General features: G+C 42.7%; 1 protein-coding gene across 1 annotated transcript; it reads right to left on the bottom strand.

Annotated features, from left to right (window-relative positions):
- Positions 1-409: 409 nt before the first annotated feature.
- On the bottom strand, positions 410-18,811 carry RP2 (RP2 activator of ARL3 GTPase). The gene is made up of 5 exons (XM_063340277.1): positions 18,606-18,811; positions 9,290-9,955; positions 7,506-7,620; positions 6,262-6,347; positions 410-3,032 (listed from the first exon to the last, which is right to left on the bottom strand). Exons 1-5 carry the CDS (start codon positions 18,744-18,746, stop codon positions 2,949-2,951), a joined length of 1,092 nt encoding a protein of 363 aa, XP_063196347.1. The 5' UTR covers positions 18,747-18,811; the 3' UTR covers positions 410-2,948.
- Positions 18,812-21,081: the final 2,270 nt, after the last annotated feature.

Raw genomic sequence — 21,081 nt, 5'->3', positions numbered from 1 at the left:
GAGATTGTAGGGGGTTCTTTTGTGTGTGTGTATGGTCGGACTCAATGATGCCAAAGGTCCTTTCCAATCATGAAGATTCTATGATAACAGTATCCATCCAGGAATCTCTGTACTTGTATCTCTACAGCTTGATAGAAGAATATCTTCTTCCATATTTTACTACGAAAACTGCAGTGTAAAGTTAATCATATCCTCAGTGACTCTGGGGAAAAATCCCTGCTGTCAAAAATTCACCTTTTTTGGAGGGTGGATGACTGCAGAATTAATGCTTATTTTCAATTAGCTATGAGTATCCATTTAAAGTCCCCGTTTAAACATGGAATTCCTTTTTTTTAATACTTAATATAATGTAATTATGTTTTGCAATATTTTATAATTTTAAAAAGTCTTCCAGAACCCAGAGTTTAGATTTTCAATGTTTATTATGAATCACATTCACAGTGCAATACAAATGACATAAAAAGCTATACAACAAACATACAAAGACTACATGAAGCACGTACCATTCCGTAACACATACAATACCTGATGCTTAAGCTAGAAGTGTTCTCAACACCTGTTAGCAAGAAATTAAAGTCAAAAGATAAATAATTGGATTGAAAAACTCCTTCATTGTTCAGGTGATTTTTTTTATTAAAAACTCATGTTGATAAGCAGGCTATCCATGTTAAAAAAAAAAAAAGCAACGCTGCTCTTTTCTACCATGTAGAAGTTTTTCCACTGTTTCAAGCCTAGATTAATTTTCAATTAATCATCCTGTCCTCCAGCAAAACTACTTAAAAAAAAAAAATCAATTTAGCACTGTTTTTCCAGAGCAGGTTGATGATACAAAAAATAAACTATAAACATACATATAATCAGTCTTGTACCGTATCAGGTACAAGTTTGGAAATGTTACGTGTAAAAGTTTAGAGACCAAGACGGTTCAACATACCCGCTACTTAGATAAATTACACAATGACAGTTCTGAAGTACATTATACAATTTAATGTACTGTCCATACCAGAAAAATACATTTACTGTACGTATCTAGAATAATTCCTGCGAACGTTCATTGATGAGTTGTGATAGTACTTCGGAGACTGATCTAAGATTTCCAGCTGTTTTCACAGCCTCTCCTCACACATATAAAAAAAATCCTGGCCGGCTAAGTGCAAATAAGTGGTAATTTCCACCACTAGTCAGATTCTGGTGACAGTTTGGTTTTACTTCACTTTGTCAAATAAAAACATTCACAAAAGTGACATTTTTCTTACCTTCAGTACACTAACAGTTTAGTGACTTCAAGAGATATTCTTCCTTATTTAGTCTATGCGTAAATTTAACAAGAGGTCCTAAGGACATATTCTCGATACACAGTTTAAACTAAGGGCAAGCATTTGCGTAGTAGCAACAAAATGACAGCTCAGAACATGTCTTGGGCATGACAGAATTAGGAATTCCAGGAGAACAGATTCTTTCCTGTGCTAATTCTAAAAAATGAGAGAGAGATGTGTTTTTAGCCACCCGCTTTTGGAGCTCCAGAGCTGTGAAACTGATGAGTCGAGACTCATTTTCAGTTAAGATGCACAAGATCTTCCCTTTTGACAGGTGACCATAATGAGGAAATTATTGCTTTAGCACCTCAACACAGCCCCAGTCCGTTCAATGGATTGTAAAGGCTAAACTGGCAAGCCACTATTTTAATTAAGCAATTTGGTTTTGTGTGTCTGCATGCACAAACCGTTCAAGTATTACAGAGGGCTTGTAAACCTGGACACAAGCTTTAAGTTTGTGTAGAAAAAAATCAGTAAGGATGTAATATGTAAAAATAAATCAATCGTGTATTTAACATCCATATAGATTTGCATTCTAATATGCACTATATAACAATCAGTGTCCTTACTGATCCCTATTCAAATGCATCTCCCAAAATGCTGGTAGCACTTCTTTGGTCTGTTTTTAGAATTCATCCAAGATAAACCCTACAGCAGTGTGTAGTACTTTACAGCCAAATTTTCAGTACTACTACTGAGTCTAAAACCTTTCTCCTGGGGTCTAGGCAGGAAGAGCCTTTTTAATGCCATCAGAGCCCTTCTCTGGCCCCTGGTTGCTGTATGTCCCTTCTAGCAAACAACAAAGGTGCCAGAGACTCATCGCTCTGGTCCAAAGGAATCTCACGTATGTCCCATACATGACCTGGGAATACCAGAGGCAGCTGAATTGCCAGAGATCCTGGTGGACCTTGGAGCATCTTTGGCAGAGCCCTCGTGCTCAGAATTCACCTCAGGGCAGAAAGCCTGGCAAGTGCTCACTTACCCGACTGCTGTTACGACAACTCTCAGTGTAAGTGCTGCTGCAAACAAGTTTATTCAAAAAAGATGCTGAAACAGAATAAGCCAGATGTACATTTTGTATGTCAATGTCACACACTGCTTCTGAAAGCATGCTATAAGGAGAACTCATTTCAGCCTAGGCTTTCAGAAAAATTCAGCAACTACAGCTTCCTCCCTGACCCCAACGAAGACAAATTTGCATGTGGGAAAGTTTTGAACAGTGAGTTTTGTGCAGCCTTGCGCTTTCTAAACAACGTGTCTGAGTTAAAGATAACAATTACTACTGCATCAAATTTGGATCAGCATTGCACTTTTCAAATATGTTTTACCATTAGATGTTGACAAGAAACATTCAAGCGTCAATACAAGTTTAGAAATCACTGTAAAAAGTTAGTAGAAAACCTTCATTGTTTCTGGAGTCAAAACATAAGTTTCAAACACAACGCACATGGGGAGCTATGCCATTTACTCCAGTTCAGGTAATATGGTATTAAAACCACTGATAGCTTTATAAAACAGATATGAGAAATACAAAACCAAATGACAAAACTTCTCAGATACTATTGCAACATTCAAGCCAAGTGACATCGAAGTGCCAAGACAAACCATACGTGAACAGCTTCATATCAAACTTCACATTCCCATCTGCATGTCGGCAAAGTTGTAGAAATTGTCTACATCTTGAGACGCTGATGCCTTGCTCTCCGATACAAAAACCTGTTTTATTAAACAAGGAAATAGTTATGCATCACTAATAAAGAAGTTCAAGTAGTCTTTGCTCATTCAGAGACAGTAACGGTTATTTTTATTTTTGCGTTTCACGAGAGTCACAACTCTGTTGGTTTCCACTGTGTGATAGAATAGCCCTAGAATTGTCTTAGCCCCAATGAACTCTTTGTTACCATGATCTGTTCTAGCAGACATGCTAGCAGCAGTAACCCTAGCCTTCCACTCATGGGAATTAAGATTTTGGGGCTTGATTATTCAGGGGTCACAGCTTCAGCTAGTGTCCATTTAGATGGATTTTGCTTGGTAGAGTCAAACTCTGTCCAGGAGAGGGGGGGAAAAAAAACACACAAAACCCTTAAACTACCATTAAGTGTTCATTTAACAGAAAGGCAGAGTTCATAGGAAGGACTCCCTTGCACTATATTCCCCTCAAAAAAACTTAGTTGCTTCTTCATCAGATGGTTTTTATAAATTTTTTTTTTTTAAATAACTTCAATTACATTTGCATTTTTCAAAATTGATCAACGCACATTGAAGTCCAAGCTCTAGGACAATCATCTTTGAAAGCTTTCAGCAAATCAGCTACAAATGCCTTAGGCAATGCCCAAATAGTTCAGTGGAACAGAAAGTATTTATCAATCTGAACACATAAGTGATAGCCTCAATTGAGTTCTTACTATCCTGTATTTTCTATACATCAACAGGAAATTATCACTGTCTCAGCACATCAGTGTTGGTACAGCCCACCGAGCTATTCCAAAGTGCACTGGGACTGCAGGGACGGGTTATTCCAGATGACTATGCTCCTACAGTCACCACTTTTCTGCTTCAGCTCAGAATACCACGTGAATGTAAACTATGACAGTTCCTTCAATTGGTTTACTTAGACTATGTTTTAAAATGAATATCCTATTGTCCAGTAAATTTCTGATTTAAAAAAAAAAAGATCATAACACAAAGTGAGTAGTTTCCTAGACTGTTGCTTAGACACATGGTAAACTTCTGTTTGAAGGGACTTGTGAATATCTACTAGTTATCTGGCAGTCGTTTGGCGAGACAGCAATTGCTACCACGGTCACAACAACTGGATATCTTCTTTCAGCATCCTTCCCTACCAGGATATTACAATTTATATTCTGCAGAGTATTTTACAAATAAGCAATGAGATGGAGGAACAATACTAGAAAGCGTGCCAAAAAAAGTGCAAAGGTCATACCAGAAAGAATGTCAGAGGTAAAAAGTGTAGATGTACCAAGTTCACACAAATAGAAAGTCCGCCTAAACGCACAGCGTAGAGCTCTCTTTGTAATATGTTGTTTCTACCAAACAGCTCAAAAAGGTCTGGTGGTGCTATTGCTGAAGAACTTTTCTACCCTTACTAAAGTATCTAGAGTTGTTTATCAGATTTATTTCAGAAACAAAAGCCTGGTGAAATTAAGGTTAACAGATTAATTTAATCATTTTTAATTGCGGGTTTTAAATGCAAATGTAGCCACTTGCTTAGAAGCAGATTAATCTGCTGCAAAGTCTTACAGGATACACGTCTTCCCTTCCTAAGAGCTTTTGTAGTTGTTTCTTGATCAAGGATACCTATAATTCTTTCTGAGCTCTATAACAACTCTCAAACATGATAAGGGCAGCCAACAATGTGGTGAAACCATTTTACAGAGCATTCCTGAACCTTCTGGTAGTAATAAGTCTAAAGTTTGTACTCCCTAAACTGCTTCTAAATTATCCTGAGAAAGAAATAAATTTTTTAAAAAATGTATGCTCATGATATTCAATTGTCTGGGGAATCCATGCACAAACCCAGCGTTTATCAGAAGTTTTGGAGCTACATTTTATCTAAAGATATATACTTCTCAGGAACCCTTGCTTCTTAATTTACTGCAGCAAGTTATTTCATAAGTGAGGTAGGTTTTACTATGGAACCAAGGCTGTAAACAGAAGTTTTAAATCCAGATGCAGTAATTAATTTTACACTTGGAACTGAACCTTAACACTACAGATCACCTCCAAGAACAATGCTTACTTCACAGCATGAAGTGCACCGGCTGAGGTTTTGCGATGCATCCAAGATCAGGGCATTCATAGTGTTATAACAACAGACACCAGTCATTTTAGTGAGGAAAATATAAAATTTTATTTGTTCTAATAACTAGTATCACTTCAGTCTTTGAATAGAGAAAGAGAGGTAGAAGAACCAGTGAATTACCTACCTAGTATCATATTTGTCCTGTATAAAAAAAAAAATAAAATGCTAACCACACTAAAAAAAGCCACTGTAAGTTCCTGCTTAAAGAGCTATTGTTATGGCAAAATTTGCAGTGATGACTTTTGGGTCACAAGAAGCATCAGTAACATCACACCACTGCTCAGGCTGTAGTTGTAGTATTCTCTAGACTCAGATAGCCATCAGGATTTTGCTGGTGCAACAGCAAACACAAAAAAAGCAAACATTAGCTGCATTTGAGATGACTTATTAAAAGATGACTGTTTTCCAGAAACTGGGCAGTCTAGTTCTGAGTAACACTTTCAAAAGGAGCTGAAAGACAACGAGGAGCTGTATGGACACCATGTCTCAAAGACATTCTATTCTTCTTTGAACAGCTGCTTAAAAGCAAAAGGTTTGTCACTTTCTCATTATCAGGAGTGCTCTAACTGTTTCCAGAAACTTTCTCAAAACCATTGCCGTTCAGAGAAATGGGGAGGGCAAGCAAAGAGGAGGTGTGGTGTAAAGACGCTGCAGTAAAACAAGCTGACAGAAGAAAAAAGCAAAATGCCTTTGAAGGAAGGCATTCTGCAATATCCTACACAGCAAAAGTAAACCTTGAAAAAAGTTGAAATCCCATCCTATTGTCTTTGTCAGGGTTTAATAGACTAGGACATCGCAAAGCAGACTGCAGTATATGACTTGGAGCAGAGCTTTTCCCTACTGTATTTATAGAACTTTTTTTTACTATCATGTGAAATAGAAGTTTTAAGTGGAAATCTTCTATTCTTCAGTGGATATGAGGATTTAGTACTCTCTTTCCTAGTGCAGTTTTTCTTGTCTCTGAAAAGCAACTTGAGTTTTGACTACAAAAAACACCAAGCCAAAACAAACAAAAAAAGGATATTCAGATACCTAAAAGATCGTGCAGTACGTCAATGCTACAGCTTGACCACGAAAATGTTCTGTAACATTTTCTAACAATAAATCAGTACACCAGCTTACCTTGGTCCCACTAAAAACATCATTTATAGTGCTTTGACATCCTTCCACAGCACCATCGCCATTAAACTCCAAAGCAACCACTGGACCTAGAAGATAGTTTGATCTAGAATCAATGCTACTTTTAAGCTTGGCATTGAAACAGTAGATTTCTCAACCCATAGGGAATTGTGAAGCTTGCAAGAAGCATTTTATGGTTTTTGCTGGAGCAGCCATAATGCAGGAAAAAGAATTAAAAATACTTAACCATAGCTTCAAAGTACAGTGTTATCTGAGAAGAAAATATCTGCAATTCCATGCTCATTTTTGCAGAGATTCTGGCAGGATTCCAGTTTTACTTCTTGAAAGGCAGCAATGGCACAAAAACGCTACGGAGCGCGGGGCACCATGGAAGTGAGTCAGACTGTACTGCTCAAATAGTGAGCCATTTCACAGACATCTGGAGTAGGACTGAGTCATTCAGGCATTTTTGCCTCAGTCCCAAGATAGCAAACTGCCTGATTTTCAGACGACTTCTCACCCACTATTTGCAGATCCCCTTTCTCTGGTTTCGTTCTGAACACGTTATTTCTTCCCACACGGGTGCAAAATAGCCTTTAAACTAGACTGTCACCTGATAAGTACAATAACTTCTGTCCTATTCTTGCAATGAGCATCACAGACCACTTAAGTTACTATGGAAAAAAAACCTGCATGCTGCTACTGAGTTTGGGAGCGCGTATTGAGCTTTAGCATGTAACAGATGGCAAGATGTCAGTACTTCTGCAGGAGGAGACAAAACCCAATTACAGTCAGATCAATAAAAAGGCTTTTGAAATACTCTGACAGGAATTTAACTGTTAATTGCCTGTTTTATACACATCTATACTGATTTGCTTAAATATGTATACAGAAACACTGAACATCTAGGTGGTAGAGCAGCAATGGCGATAACTTACAAGTCTAAAAGCATGAGCTTCTTTTGACCACCCCAGACAGACCTGCATGTGCCACTGCTCCTGAGCTATGCAGCTGGACCACTAGAGGGGAGGCAAAGCCACAAAATACGCGTGGAATAGCTCGATTCTGATGCCTTCAGGAGTTTTGGCTGGTTTAAGGCCTGACTGAGGCTTTCAAAACGCATCTCAACTGGTTTTACACCATGCCCTTGAAACACAAGTTTCTCCTTCATTCCTCTTTCTTCTCCAGAACCCTCTACTGAGAGCTAGATTTCTATATCAAGGAGAAAGAAAACAACACAAACTCACCTTTTTCGAGTAGTGGAATGAATTCTGATGCACACTGCTGGAAAACTCTGTGAGCATCCTCTGCCTTCATTGAGACTTCTTTAGTCTGTACCAGCTGAAAGCCTTTGACAGTCATCTGTTAACAGAGGAAGAACTCATGTTAAAAACGCTTCTAAAGGCAGAGAGTTCACCTTGACTCCCCAAATGACACTGAAATACACCCATTTTCCCCATGTGCATTGAGCCACAGAGCAGAGACCCCTTTTTGCTCTTTTCAAAGGCCATTTGCTTTTTCTACACTTCTGTTTATTTTCATTCCGTTCATCCAGATTTTCTCTTCTTCCCTAGTGCACCTAGAGGAGTAAATGTGAACATTTTGTTTTATATTATGGCCCAGGGTTGTGAGTTTTTTCCCCCCACAATCCCTCACAAACTGAAACTAATGGGAATTAAAAGCATTCAGCATCTGGAATCAAGCAGTTAGTTCTCAGTCTGCAACAGTTCAGTCAAGCGTTAGCTCAAACTCTCATCTATCCATTGCTGAAGTTTTCCATTTTGGAAAAAAAAAAGTTATAAACTTTCGAACACACACAGCTTTTTACTTCAAATCTAATAAGACACTAAAAGCATGTGGAGAAGGAGCAACTGTATTGGTACTTTCAAAGCAATCAATCTACAGAGCAGTAAGATTTCCACAGAATCTCACTAACTAGTCTTTTAGCATCTTCTTAACTCTAATTTCTAAAGAACTACTAATACAGGAGAACATATTATTATCCTCTTTACTGTAGCTATTCCTTCTGCAGAAGAAACCAACCTGTATTTTGCTATTTCCCTTCCCTAAAGTAGCTGTTAGTAACTCAGTTCCACAAAGACAACTAGGCGGGGGGGAGGTTGGTGGCGGTGGAGTGGCGGGGCATGGGAAAGCCCTACAGCTTTCTTCCCTTGCAGTTAAAAACCCAGGGGAAGCTCCATTGGTTGTTTTGTTGCTCATACAACACTGGCATCGGGAGCTTTTGCAGATACCTCTCTCAAAAGCTGTAGCTCATGGTAACTGGCCCTGCTCTGTCATCCCTGGCACTCCAGGGTGCTACAAGCAGCCGGCCACTCCCAGATTTTAGTCCCAGGAAAGCCCAAACGCAGCCAAGCTTAGGAGGTGCTGCTTTACAGCAAGAAGGAAAAAAAAGAGAAAAGGAAAGCAAGAAGGAAAAAAAAGAAAAAAAAGAAGGAAAAAAAATAGCACCAGCTATTTAAGTAATCGAAGACAGCTGATCATCTATGACAAACACTTACTGCCTCTTCCAGAAAAAAAATTCCAATACCGGGTGGCAGTGGGGATACAACTTTTTTTTTTTTTTTTAAAAAAAGTCTCTGTTAGTACTGGAAAAACTTTCATGACAGACTGTTTTGTTAGCTATGACTTTCAGGGCAATAAGCTAACAAGTTAATTGGCTATATCCCTTTCACAAGCATTGCCAATCACTTACTCTATGTTTGGCCAAGTTCATCAAATCAACTACACGTTTTCTTCAGAAAGTAGCTTTGGTGTGCCGTGGAGGAAAAAAAACACTGGAACTGTTAAAGGACAGATGTGCCAGTCACAGGATGTCAGCTGTAAAACAACTGTCTCATCAGATGAGCTCCAATCTCTTACCTTGTTTTAAAGTTTTAAACAGCGCAGTTTCTTGGTACGGTTAATAGACAAGCAGAGCCTCTTCGTTCCCCCTTCAGGGAGCACCAGAGGCTATCCATAGGAAAGTTCAATTAGAAATTCAAAAAGCTGAAGGCAGACAAAGGTCACTTACCTCATCAATTAACTTCCTGGCATTTGCAGTTGTGTAGTCACCAGCAAAAAACACGGCCAAACACGATTCATCGCTGCTTTTGTGTCTCCGCCCTCGAGTTATTGGTATTATGCTCCTCGTAGCATCGGTAGAAATTCTGACAGCTTTCAGCTCCTCAGAGCTGGGCAGAGGAACGTAATCTTGTACTACTGCATCCTCGGGCAAAAGGCCCCAATTATTTTCTCCTGACACAGGGGTAAAGTCATGGATGTTGCTCCATGTGTTATTGAAGATACTCAGTCCAGCATCTTTAAACTGTAAAGCAAGCTCAGGATAGTAGTACTGGAAACATCCGAATTTCATACCTGTGGAGGACTCAATAATGGGCTGGGTGGCACAGCACAAGAATACCTCCAGCTTTTTGCAGTCCCGACTGCGAAACTGTTGGCAGGCCACTATGCATTTACAGTCTTTGCAGTCACGGAAAAAGACGCTACCTTTTATTGGTCCTAAAAAGATTCGGCAGTTTACACAGTCATCAATAGTGATTGTAGCAGAATGGTCAAATATGTAGATACTACAATTCTCACAGTCCTGAATGACAAATTGTTGCCCTGCTACTTTTCCAGGCAGTCGACCCACAGTTTCATCTTTAAGTCCGGAAAAAGTGTAATCTTTGGGATCAACCTGAAGGAGGAAGGAAAAAAAAGCAGCACATTAAAGTCTTCATATACAGAGAATATTATAATACTAAATGTCAATTGCCTTGCATTAATTGAGGCAGCACTGAATTGTACAGGATAACCTGCCAGAAAACTCTTCAAAGAGTGATGAAAGATCAGAAGTTCTTTTAGCTAAACTACTGTAATGCACAGTAGTGAGGTACAACAGAGAATTGGAACTACACTTCTAACATGCTGCTGGAAAAAAACCAAACTTAGTTTGCCCTCTAATAAAGAAAGGGGGCGGAGGGAGCTAGCTTTCTCTCCGAACTCTAAGCTTTTTCAACAAGGATCATGGGTATAATATAATAACTGTAATAAAAGAATTGGCCAACATACTTAAAGATTCATAAAGCTAGAGATACACAGTATTTTCTTTTCAAGTAGCTTTCTTAGTCATATTTTACCACACCTCAACAGGTTGCAAGGAAACAGCTTTGAAAGCAGCAAGGTATTTCCTTTATTGAGTTTACCAGCTACTAAGAGCTTGCTTATACGCGCCACAGCATTACCTCGTGCTAAGAACTACAAGATTTTTGTGCTAACAGCAGCTACGTCACCGTTTTAGCTACGACCAACAAGCAAACCTTGACAGTGCTGGTGCAGGGGTCATGTTTACAGACTTCTCCTCCTCCATGCTCCAGCATCCCCTTGCCAGGGTGGGACGCTTGAGAGAGGCTGTGGCTTTCCCTGGGACTCTCCACTGGGGAGCAGAGACTGAAGAGCCACAGAGCACCCAGGATGGTATGCGATACAGGTGGACAACATGAATAATTCAGCTGGTGCCGTAACACTGAAGGAGTCTGAGCTGAGTCATTTCTAGATATACATGAGTCTCAAGACAATTACGCTTCCCGGAGCAAATTCTACTCTGCCCTCTTGTGAAAGCTTATTAAAATAGCACTTAGAAGTATAGAAGTACCTCAACTAGTCTAACACAAGACCACTTCACAAACCTGCTATTTGATTATCAGCCCAAGGGCCCTAAAGCTTGCTGCACCATAATCAGTGTTAACACATTACAACAGTTTCTGTATAGCCCGATTTGTAAGAAACTCCTCCTCCTCCTCTTCAGCATTTCAAACTTCCGCGTGAGATTTAGAGAGCGGAAAAAGGCAGAAACCAGGATGGGCTAGCACCAGAAATTCACTAAACCAGCTCAGCCTAGGCAGCTTTTGTCCGGAACAGCTAATGGAATCTAAAAGTCTCAACCAATCGATAAAAATGTACTTCTTTATGTACAACATATTTGACCTCTGGACAGGAAAGGAGGTTTGCAGCTGATGAATCTTCCAAATATAATGGAAGTTGAGACAGTGAAGATCACTTCCTAGAAGTCTCCCCTCAATCATATTTAATACCACTAGTACACGTCCAGGAAAGTTAGTTGGAAGAGTTACAATTAAAATCGGGAGGCTCAAATGGTAAGGGACACAGAATGGAGACTCAACCACACAGTATGATTAGAATTCGAATGCTCTAAGGTCTTAAGTCTCACATAATGTCACATATTTGATCCATATATTAAAGCAATTTATATTCTCTCATACTTGAGAACAGAAGTATCAAAATTGCTTTTGGACACGTTCTTCCCAGGCATCTCCTAGAACACTTATGTATATATATGGTGTGTTTTTTTTTTTTTTTTTAATAACCTTGGGAGACAGGCTTACTGCTTTCAAAACAGGGTACAGAGGAACAGTTACTTCTCTTCAGAAGGAGAAGTTCAAAGTTTCCGGAACTTACAGCTTTTTTGAAAGTTGGCACCTAAGCATGTCCTTCTAAATTGCTGTGCTCTGAAAAGCCTCTGAAGCAGCACTAGCTCACCCTACACAGCAGCCTTTACAGAGGCGTGTGAAACTTCAACTTCACCTTGCAATTTTAGTTAGGCCTAGGTGAAAAACACCAGTTATTCAGCTAGCCCACAGCTTACACACTGTTTCAAATGAGAGCACTTGAGAAAGAGCAGTAGTGAGTTTAATGACAAAAAAAAAAAAAGTCAGCTTATTACCAGTTTCAGGAGCTCAACTTTTATTTGCCTGATGTGAATTAAGAGTTCTGCACTGACACAACTCTTACTTCTCAGTTTGTTCACGACGCCAGGGAGTTTGCCAATTTCCTTTAATTTTGCTTTGCAGTTTTCCTTTTAAAGACCAAGAGTATTTATTGACTAAGACTGCTGTCCAAATTAGAGGGACTGAGTGAAATAGATTTAACGCTCTCTTCCCACCCTGGGTTATTGCCCCTGTGAAGGGGAGGTAACCCAAGGGACTGTACCAGATCTGAATGCTTCCCTTCCCCTGGGTAAAAGAAACATGACAGAGAAAAGAGCATGAAGGCAGAACTACGATTTTGAGGATGCATCCAACAGCTGCAAATATGCTCAATGTGGAGTTTCATGCTTACCAGCACTGAAGTCTGCAGCTATCGTCAACAGGTTAATATTAAATCACTGCATCCACATTCCTTCCCTGACGGTCAGCACTAACTGCTTCTTAAGCTCTGTCATAGGCAACACAGCAAGAAAGCAGGCTAGGAAAACCAAAAGCAACAGAAGGTGATAACATCTGCAGCCTCATACAACCATAACCATTCATCTGGTGCAACTTTTGCTGCAAAATCTTAAGCACGTGACAGGTCAGCAAAAATCCGCTGTTTGATAACTCATCTATTTATCCTTTACGTTTGGATAAAGCTTCAATGAACTTTGTCCAAATTCGTCCAGACAGATGCTTTACTCTCCATCCCTTAATGCATTGTTAAATGTCTTCCTCCCCCCTGCCCCAGGCTGGTGTAAGTCCATATTATGACAGTCAACTTTTAATGCTTTCAGCTGAATTTAAAGAGTTTGAGGTAGATACGACTCAAGCATTAATAGATACAGGCACAGCTCAAGAGTTGAAACCTTCTCACAGAAGTGCTATGCACAGGGTCAGAAATTACTCCATAGAACGACTTAAAATAACCAGATATGATGAAGAAAGTGTAATCCCTGCTTACACAATTTTCTTCCCCCTCAACAGAGGTACAGAAATCTCATCTTCGGTCATCAGTGATGACATTGATACGTCTGTTACAAAGGACCGGACAAACTGTAAGGAGCAGGGATTTTAAAGGACAAAGAAAAGAGAGAAGCGAAGGCAAACAGAAGTTGGTCACAATTGCTAAGAACGCTAGGAAGTTCTGATGCAACAAGTGCAAGGTGTATTAAGCAGCTTTCCTTCCCACAAACGCTTGTCTTGCAAGAAGGTCAGAGGCCAGATGTGAAGATTGCAGATGACTTGCATCTCTTCAGCCACCATTACCTGGTTTACTGGCACCAAGACCAGGCAGCTCCCATTTGGAAGAAGATTTAGAAGTACTAGACCCTCAGAGTTTTTAGGGGTAACTATGCCTAGAATCACCAAGGATCTCAACAGCTTCTTGAACTCTTTCTGGCATGAGTTCATGTCTTAACAAGACTTTTTCACCAGGTCCATCAGGAAAGGAGTTTTAGTCAGCAATGATATGCCAACACAAATATGAGAAGGTACTGTTAATGGATTATGGTTCTCCCCTAGTCACCTGGGTCTAGCCTGCTGAGTAAACAATAATTTGTGGTCTTTCTAAACCCCTTACGCTAAGGTCTTCTCTTTTAAATATCACTCTCAAAAAATCATTCCCTATCTCTCTGAATCACAACAGATGGTGGTTCAGCGATGGACTTATATACAGTCGATGACACACAAAAGTTGGCTAATGACCCAGTGACATTAAGATCTGCAGCTATAGGGTAGAGACACAAACTTAAGAGGCTTTACATGCTATTTTTGTCAGTAGGGGAATTAACAGAAAGGAAACAAGCAAGAAAAGTGCATTCCCAGGCCTAGACACTTCTGCATATTCATACTTGCATGGGATTGGCACCCTTCAGCACTGAGTTGCAACATCCTCTGGAGAGTGTTTGTTGAAGTTACCTCTGTCAGATTTCCACCTTTTTTTGTTGCCTAAGAAACTAGAAAGAGGAACAACACGTACAGGTTCCAGTCACTAGTATACAATTTTTCATGTTGGAGCATCTCCTGGACACCTTGACTTTAAGTGTGGCCAATACAACAGTCTGAATCCACATTTCCTTCTATTCTTTGTAACCTTCCCTCTCTTCCAGAGTATCCATAATAGCACAAAACAGTCATACTCATCCTTTTCTGAGCAACAAGCCATTGCCAAATACTGCAGATTGGAGAAGAGAAAGAAGAAGAAAGGAAACTACTACATGCCTATATCTGATGTAACTGGAAATATTGTTTAATATGAACCTGCTGACTCTTTCTCAGTTGATAGGCTACGTTTTGAGAAATACAGCAGTAGCTCTTCTGGTGCACTGGAAAGGATAAGGGAGATGCATTGGATTTAAGGACAAAAATTTCACTGCCTAGTTAGGGAAAGAAAAAAAAAGTGCTTTTATTTATATTCCAAAATAAAACATGAAGTGGCTACTTAAACAAACTCTAGATAGTTCAAGATGTCCACGTCAGCTCAGAACACTCTAGCAGAATCCTCAGATGTAAGGTAACTAACAAAAGACTATCTATTATTTATGTAGAAAGTTACACTCTGAGTTTTTTTTAAACTGTTTGAAAACAGCCATCACAGCGTGATATAGCAATGATAGCTGTGTGTTTCCTATCAACTAAAGCTGTTAAGTTGCAAGTCAACTGACATAAAACAAAACCTTACTTGTTCCTCCTAAAAGGAAAAATCAGCCGTGAAGGAAAGTCCCTCTAAATTTTAAATGCCATTGTGATCATAATTACTCTAATCCTACTTCTTTAAACATGCGACAACAGCAAAAAAGATGATGTAGATTTTTGTGTTTCTTCTCCTGCAGAGAAGGTCACAATACGCAGGTGTATCTGCCATCACAAGACACAAAACCCCAGTGAATATGTACCCATTATTCAGTTCCTGCTGATCGCTCTGGTCACACGCGTAAACAATGTTAGTCACACAGAAAGTAGTAACATGGGAAAGGAAAAGGGAGGCCAGGAGCAGAAACACAATCTTACATTCCAGGTGGAAAGCTAGCTGAAGAAGGCTGAGCACCACTGAGTTCCTCTCCCACGCTTGGTGAGAAGGGGACTCTGATGACAGCCCAATAACATAAACACATGACAAGTCCCCAGGATGAGGTGCAGCAATAACAGACTCCGTAATAAACTGTGGTCTACTTATTCGCCTGGACTAAGAATCCCAGAGCAGCAAGGAACCGAACACTCACCCTTTTCCCTTCTGTTTTCAAGATAGGCTGATCCTTTGACTCTCTGTTGCACCGTAAGTAACCTTCACACAGTTCTCCAAACCCAAGGGTCAGGAAGCACTACAGAGATCCCAGCAGACTTAAGACACAATCTAAATGTCATTAATTTCTCCATACCTTAAAAACAGAGACTTCTGTCCTCACTTAAATGAGATCACGTAGAAATCTAAAAAGGCCCCTCAAATTCATATACTTTCTTTAATTTCAATTCAACTATCAGCATCTTATAATATTTTGTATTTGGAGTTTTCTACCACACAGTCCATTTTTGGGACTATTATAAAAGAGTTACGTGGTCACTAGGATATTGACATATTACTCTCTGGCTAGGTCTACACCAGCAGACAGTACCAATACTCATCACCTTCTGCCACCAGAACACAATTAAAACAGACTACGCTAGCAGTGCTGTCCTTCAGAAGGAGAAGAAATAATTTCGCTGGGGGAATTCCTCAGGTTCAGAGCTTCTTCCAGCACAGCTGTCAGCTAGCAGTACCCTTTTTTTCACATCCCTAATCAGACAAGTGTGCACGGGAGCGTGCCTACATTTCTCTGCCTACAGTGAGAGCGTCAGCATGGCATTAGTTTACGGGAAGACAGATGGAGTGTCTGAGCAGCAAGACTTACCCACCTGTAAGAACGTACAGAGGATAGGTTTACAAGAAAGAACAGCAGACAATTGCCAAAGCTGCTTGCAGAACTGCGCTCTGTAGCCAAATTGCATCACCGAGCAGGAGAGCCTAAAGTTAGAAGCACACCTCCAACCCAAATGGTGCATTGACACATTACTAAAAATAACAGGAAAAGAACATCAGAAGACCACACATCTGTTGACAGAGTTGAGGTTTTCTGGGTTCAGAATACATTTTTCAACTTTTTGTTCAGAATGAACAAATTAACTTTAAACTTCTGTTTAACTACTACTTTAACTTCAGAATGAACAGGTGAACTTTTTGTTCATCACTTGACAAACAAAAAAAGGGTCTTGATGACAAGTTTTCTGACTGGCTTCACTCTAACTTTGTGTACAACACAAACTGTGAAATGAGTAAGTATAATTATATGATGCATCAGAAGTGAGAAAGCAATAGATAACACAAAAACATATCAGAGACAATACTTAACACTACTACATTAACACTGATAGTATCACTTAATACAAACTTGGGATCAACACGTTTAGCATGCTAAGGGCTCAGTATTCCTTTACCTAAGATCAGGTGTCTCTGTACTGCTTTCCTGGTTTAACGTACTAAGCATACACCCAAAAGCCCAATGAAAGATAAGGCTGCAAAGAACAAGAGAAACGGGCTTAAACGTTAAATAGCTGTTCTTGATCTATACACTACAAAATTAAGCAGCTAATCTGATGGCTTCCACAGTTCAGTAGCACAGCCCAAACTCGCTGATTCTTCTGGTTTCTAAGAGTCTTTTATAGAAAAGGAGGAAGTTGTTGTACACGCAATACATTACATTTTTTTTTCCCTCCACAGAGATAGACTGTTGGTGCTCTAATATCCTCATCTGTTAGCTTGAGCCTACTTCCAGCATGTTAACAACAATCATCTCCTTAGCAACAAGGCTGGCTGTTCTCTGAAGCAAGTGTTTCTACGTCCTGACTTTCCTCCTGTTAGTTTTAGAAGTTAGTGCCATATAAGCTGTTGGGATAGAAACTCTCGTATCAGCTGAGCTGCAGCTGATGAATTTGCTCTAAGATTAAATCCTATGATTTCAAATGCTCGCTTAGTAATGTACTTTTGCACAGAGCTAAGATTTGTTCTGACACTCTAAAATACAGTGTCAGTACAGCCCTCTCCCTGTGAGAACAGACTCCATTCAAGTAACAAGCTGCCACTCTCCCCTCCTCTCTCCAACCCTGCATTGCAAATACCCGCTAGCAAGTCAGAGCAACAAGCCCAACACAGATCAACTGTCTTTATCCTCAAGGAACTGATTCCTCCGGGCCACGCGCACACTCTCTAGCTCATCTCCACCTGAGCTTGTCTTAATCTACTTGGAAGAATTAAGGGACACCCTGGAGCACCTGGCTAAATTTAAAAAACAAGCAAACTAAGCATTCAAATAAGTTCACACATTTTCTTTTCTCTAGTTGTAAAATATGGCCTAAAGGTTTGGGGATTCTGTTTGTTAAAACCACATCAATTAAGTTTATGGCCTGCCCCGGTTTCTCCTTCCCCCACCCAAAAGCAGCTGTAGAGGAGGGGAGACCCAGCAGGGCTATGATGTCATGATGCATTTAGGAAGTGAAACTTGAAACGAGGGTGGGGAAGACATATATTTAATCCAGCACTGAAGTGCTTTCCTGCTTGAGACTTCGCATTTGCTGTCAACAGGTCAGGAAAGGATTTGTCTTTATCTGTCACTTCAGGGACTGATGGGCTAGTTCTACTTCCTCTACCTTAAAAGAAAAAAAAAAGGCAAAAACCACCCAAAAAACACAACTTCAAAAAAAAAAACAAAAACAAAAACAAACCCAACCCAAAGAACCAAGCAGGAAGAAAAAATATTATTGACAGTCAGGACACCCAGTCTAGTGGGAGGTGTCCCTGCCCATGGCAGGGGGGTTGGAACTAGATGATTCTTAAGGTCCCTTCCGACCTAAATCGTTGTATGATTCTAAGTTTCGTGCCTCCAGTGAAGCACCGGGTGCGGGACTCCAGCTCACGCCGGTACAAACAGATAACTGCCCCGCTAACTGCCATGACAGGGCTTTGCTGGCTGCAGCTCGCACCCGCGGGGGCTCCAAGCTGTACCAGAAATCCCGACGGCGGACGGAGGGACGTCCGGACAGACAGACATCCCCCCCAGTGCCCGCGGCCGCTGTCACAGCCCAGCCGATGGCCCCGGCCAGCCCGGACGGCGCGGTGCGAACCGCCCACGGCCACGCCGGGGCACGGCCTGACCGGGGACCAGCGCTCGCAACGGCGGCGGCCGCAGCACCCCCTTGCGCAATTTGAGGCTACCTGGTAAAATCCTCAGGCTTAATACCTGTGGGTTGGTTTGGGCTTTTTTTTTTTAAATGTTTTAAATAACCGCACCGAACTGCACGGACCGAGCCCTAACACCGGTACCGGGGGCAGCCGAGCTCCCTCCCTCCCTCCCTCCCTGCCCCCGTGGCGTCCCCCCCCCGCCCCCTCCCTGCCCCCGTGGCGACCGGCCGCCGCCCGGCGCGGGGGCCCCACCGCGGCCACAAGCCCCGCACGACCCCGCGGCGGCCGGAGAGGGGCGAGGCGCTGCCCGCCGAGACGGCCGGTACCGCCGCCCGGCCCCAGTCCCGGCCCGAGCGGGGCGGTACCTTGGCTCGCTGGTCCCAGCTGTACTGCGGCTGCGGCGGCGCCTTCTCCTCACCGCCCGCCGCCTCTTGGCCGCTCCCCGGTGCCTGCTGCTGCTGTCCGCCCTGCGCCGGCTTCCTGCGGCGGGAGAAGAAGCAGCCCATGGCGATGCCGCCGCCGCCCGCCCGGCCCGCGGGGAGAGGGGTAGGAGGGCGGGAGCGCGCGCCGGCCCGGCCCCGCCCCGCCCGCTTCCGGTTTACTCCCTCCTCCGCCCGCCCCCCGTCTCCCGTGGCGACCGCGACACTTCCCGCTCCCCGTTTCAAAGATATTTTCCCCCAAGATTTCACGGATTTGAGTGCCGGAGGTGGAGGGGAGGAAGGCTGCGGAGTTGCCCCTGAGGGTTTGTTGCCCGGTGGGGGGGCTGCCTTGGCCAGCTGCCTGCCCAGGCTGCTCGCCCACTGACCCTCCCCTCCACAGGACCTGGGGCCAGGGGTAGGGGGGAGAAAAGATGGAAAAGCTCGTGTGCCGAGATAAAGCCAGGGAGATCACCTTCCAGTTACTGTCACGGGCGAAAGAGACTCGACTTGGGGAAAATTAATTCATTTTTTGCCAGTTAGAAATAGAATGGGATGGTGAGAATCGAAGACTAAATAAACCCGACACCTTCCCCCCACCACCACCGCTTTCCCAACTCCTCCAGCCCCAGGCCCCAAGGCAGTGCAGAGGAGTTGCAGTCAGTCCATGATGGTTCCTCTTCGCTGCTCCTTCCTGCTCTCGCTGTGCTCCAGCACGAGTCCTTCCATGGGCTGCAGTCCTTCCAGAACCGCTCTAGCATGGGCTCTCCACGGTTCTTCCAGGTCACGTCCGTCTCTTCCATCACGGGGTCCTCCATGGGGCTGTAGGCTGGCTATCTCCTCCGGCATGGGGTCCTCCATGGGGCTGTAGGCTGGCTATCTCCTCCGGCATGGGGTCCTCCATGGGCTGCAGTGTGGCTATCTTCCCCAGCATGGTCCCCTCCATAGGCTCCAGGGAAATCCCTGCTCTAGCACCTGTAACACCTTGTTATGGTTTGAGAAAACCCATAACAATTTATTGTCATTTAGACAATTATTCTATCACCTGATGACCTCTCCCTGCCCAGAAAGGGGAATCGGGGGAAGCAAGGAAGCACAGGGGTTGAAATATAAATAGATTTAATAGGATAAGACTAAATAATTAACCATAATACTGAAGAACCAGTATTAATCCCGATAGTAGTATAAGATATACAAGAATTACACTCAGCCAATTCTATCAGTAGGGAGCTGTGCTCTCCCAGCAGTGGACAGCAAATGTCAGTCGGACACAGCAAGCGCTACAGCTTCGGCAGAAAGGGAAGGGCTCAGGCGTCCGGCACCGGGGCAAGGAGTTTCTCTGGACCGCCGCCATCAAGGGAGAGATAAACTACACAGCAAACTTTCTAATATATATCGAATGTGATGTCCATGGTATGGAATAATCCTGTTGGCCAGCCTGGGTGAAATGCCCAGGCCTCGCTCCTCCTCATCCCTGCACCTGGCAAGGCTTGAAAACACTGAGACCTTGAATCCCACGTAGCCTAGCTGGATATAAAGTAAATATTTTCACAAATTCAGACACTAGAGTCTTCCAAAAGTAGAGTTTTCCCCAGCATTAGAAATTAGTCCTGTGTCGCTCAACCCAGGACACATCTCCATCCCTTTTTTCTTCTCTTATCTTGGTGTTCATACTACTGTTTCTCTTTCCTCGTTCCTCTCTCTTACACTGCTGTGCAGCACTTTTAACCGTTCTTAAATATGTTTTCCCAGAAGTGCCACCGGTGTCGCTGAGTGCTCAGCCATGCCCTGTGGTGGACCTGTTGGAGGTGTCTGGAAGTGGCTGGGTCCAGCACGGGGCAACTCCCGGCCTCTCCTCACAGACGCCACCCCCGCAGCCCCCTGCTATCAAAACCTGGCCACCTACAGCTGATACATACCCACTTACAAAATTTTAGAGACATTTTGTGTAAACTAATGGATGGCATTCCTGCTGTAGGAGCAGAAGAAGAAGAAGACAGGAGAAGCCCTGGAAAAGAAGCCGAGAAGTGCTCTGGCAGCTGAGCAGGCTGAAAGTCTCACCCAGCTCAGGGCCCCAGGGACAACAGAAAGGAGGAAGCAAGACCAATTGGCCAGAAATGGTTGCTAAGGAAGGGGGTGACTGACACCCTTTTTGGCATGAGCTGTACTGCGAAACCTTACACCTGCGCAAGTGTGAAACCTGCTCCCAGCTTTTGATGCAACAGCCCAAGTCAGCAGCTCAGCCCGCACTACCAACAACAACACACACTACACTTTTACATCTCAGCTACAACGCAGATTTACTCGTCTGGGTTTCTTGGGCACTGGCTGGCTGGATCCTGGTCTTTCACTGAGTCCTCTGTCCACCGGCTCTTTCCATGGTGTGTCCAGCTAGGCCACTGCAACTGCAGGGACTTTGATACAC

This window comes from Chroicocephalus ridibundus, chromosome 1 (genome assembly GCF_963924245.1).
Source record: "Chroicocephalus ridibundus chromosome 1, bChrRid1.1, whole genome shotgun sequence".
NCBI lineage: Eukaryota > Metazoa > Chordata > Aves > Charadriiformes > Laridae > Chroicocephalus > Chroicocephalus ridibundus.
Note: the sequence above shows the minus strand (reverse complement) of the source record. Positions and strands in the feature narration are given on the sequence as shown.

Coding starts and splice junctions, on each gene's coding strand:
- RP2 (XM_063340277.1), bottom strand. CDS start 18,746: ATGGGCTGCTTCTTCTCCCGCCGCAGGAAGCCGGCGCAGGGCGGACAG. Junction 9,956..18,605: donor GCTGGGACCAGCGAGCCAAG/GTACCGCCCCGC, acceptor TTCCTCCTTCAG/GTTGATCCCAAAGATTACAC. Junction 3,033..6,261: donor ATGTTTTTAGTGGGACCAAG/GTAAGCTGGTGT, acceptor TTAATAAAACAG/GTTTTTGTATCGGAGAGCAA.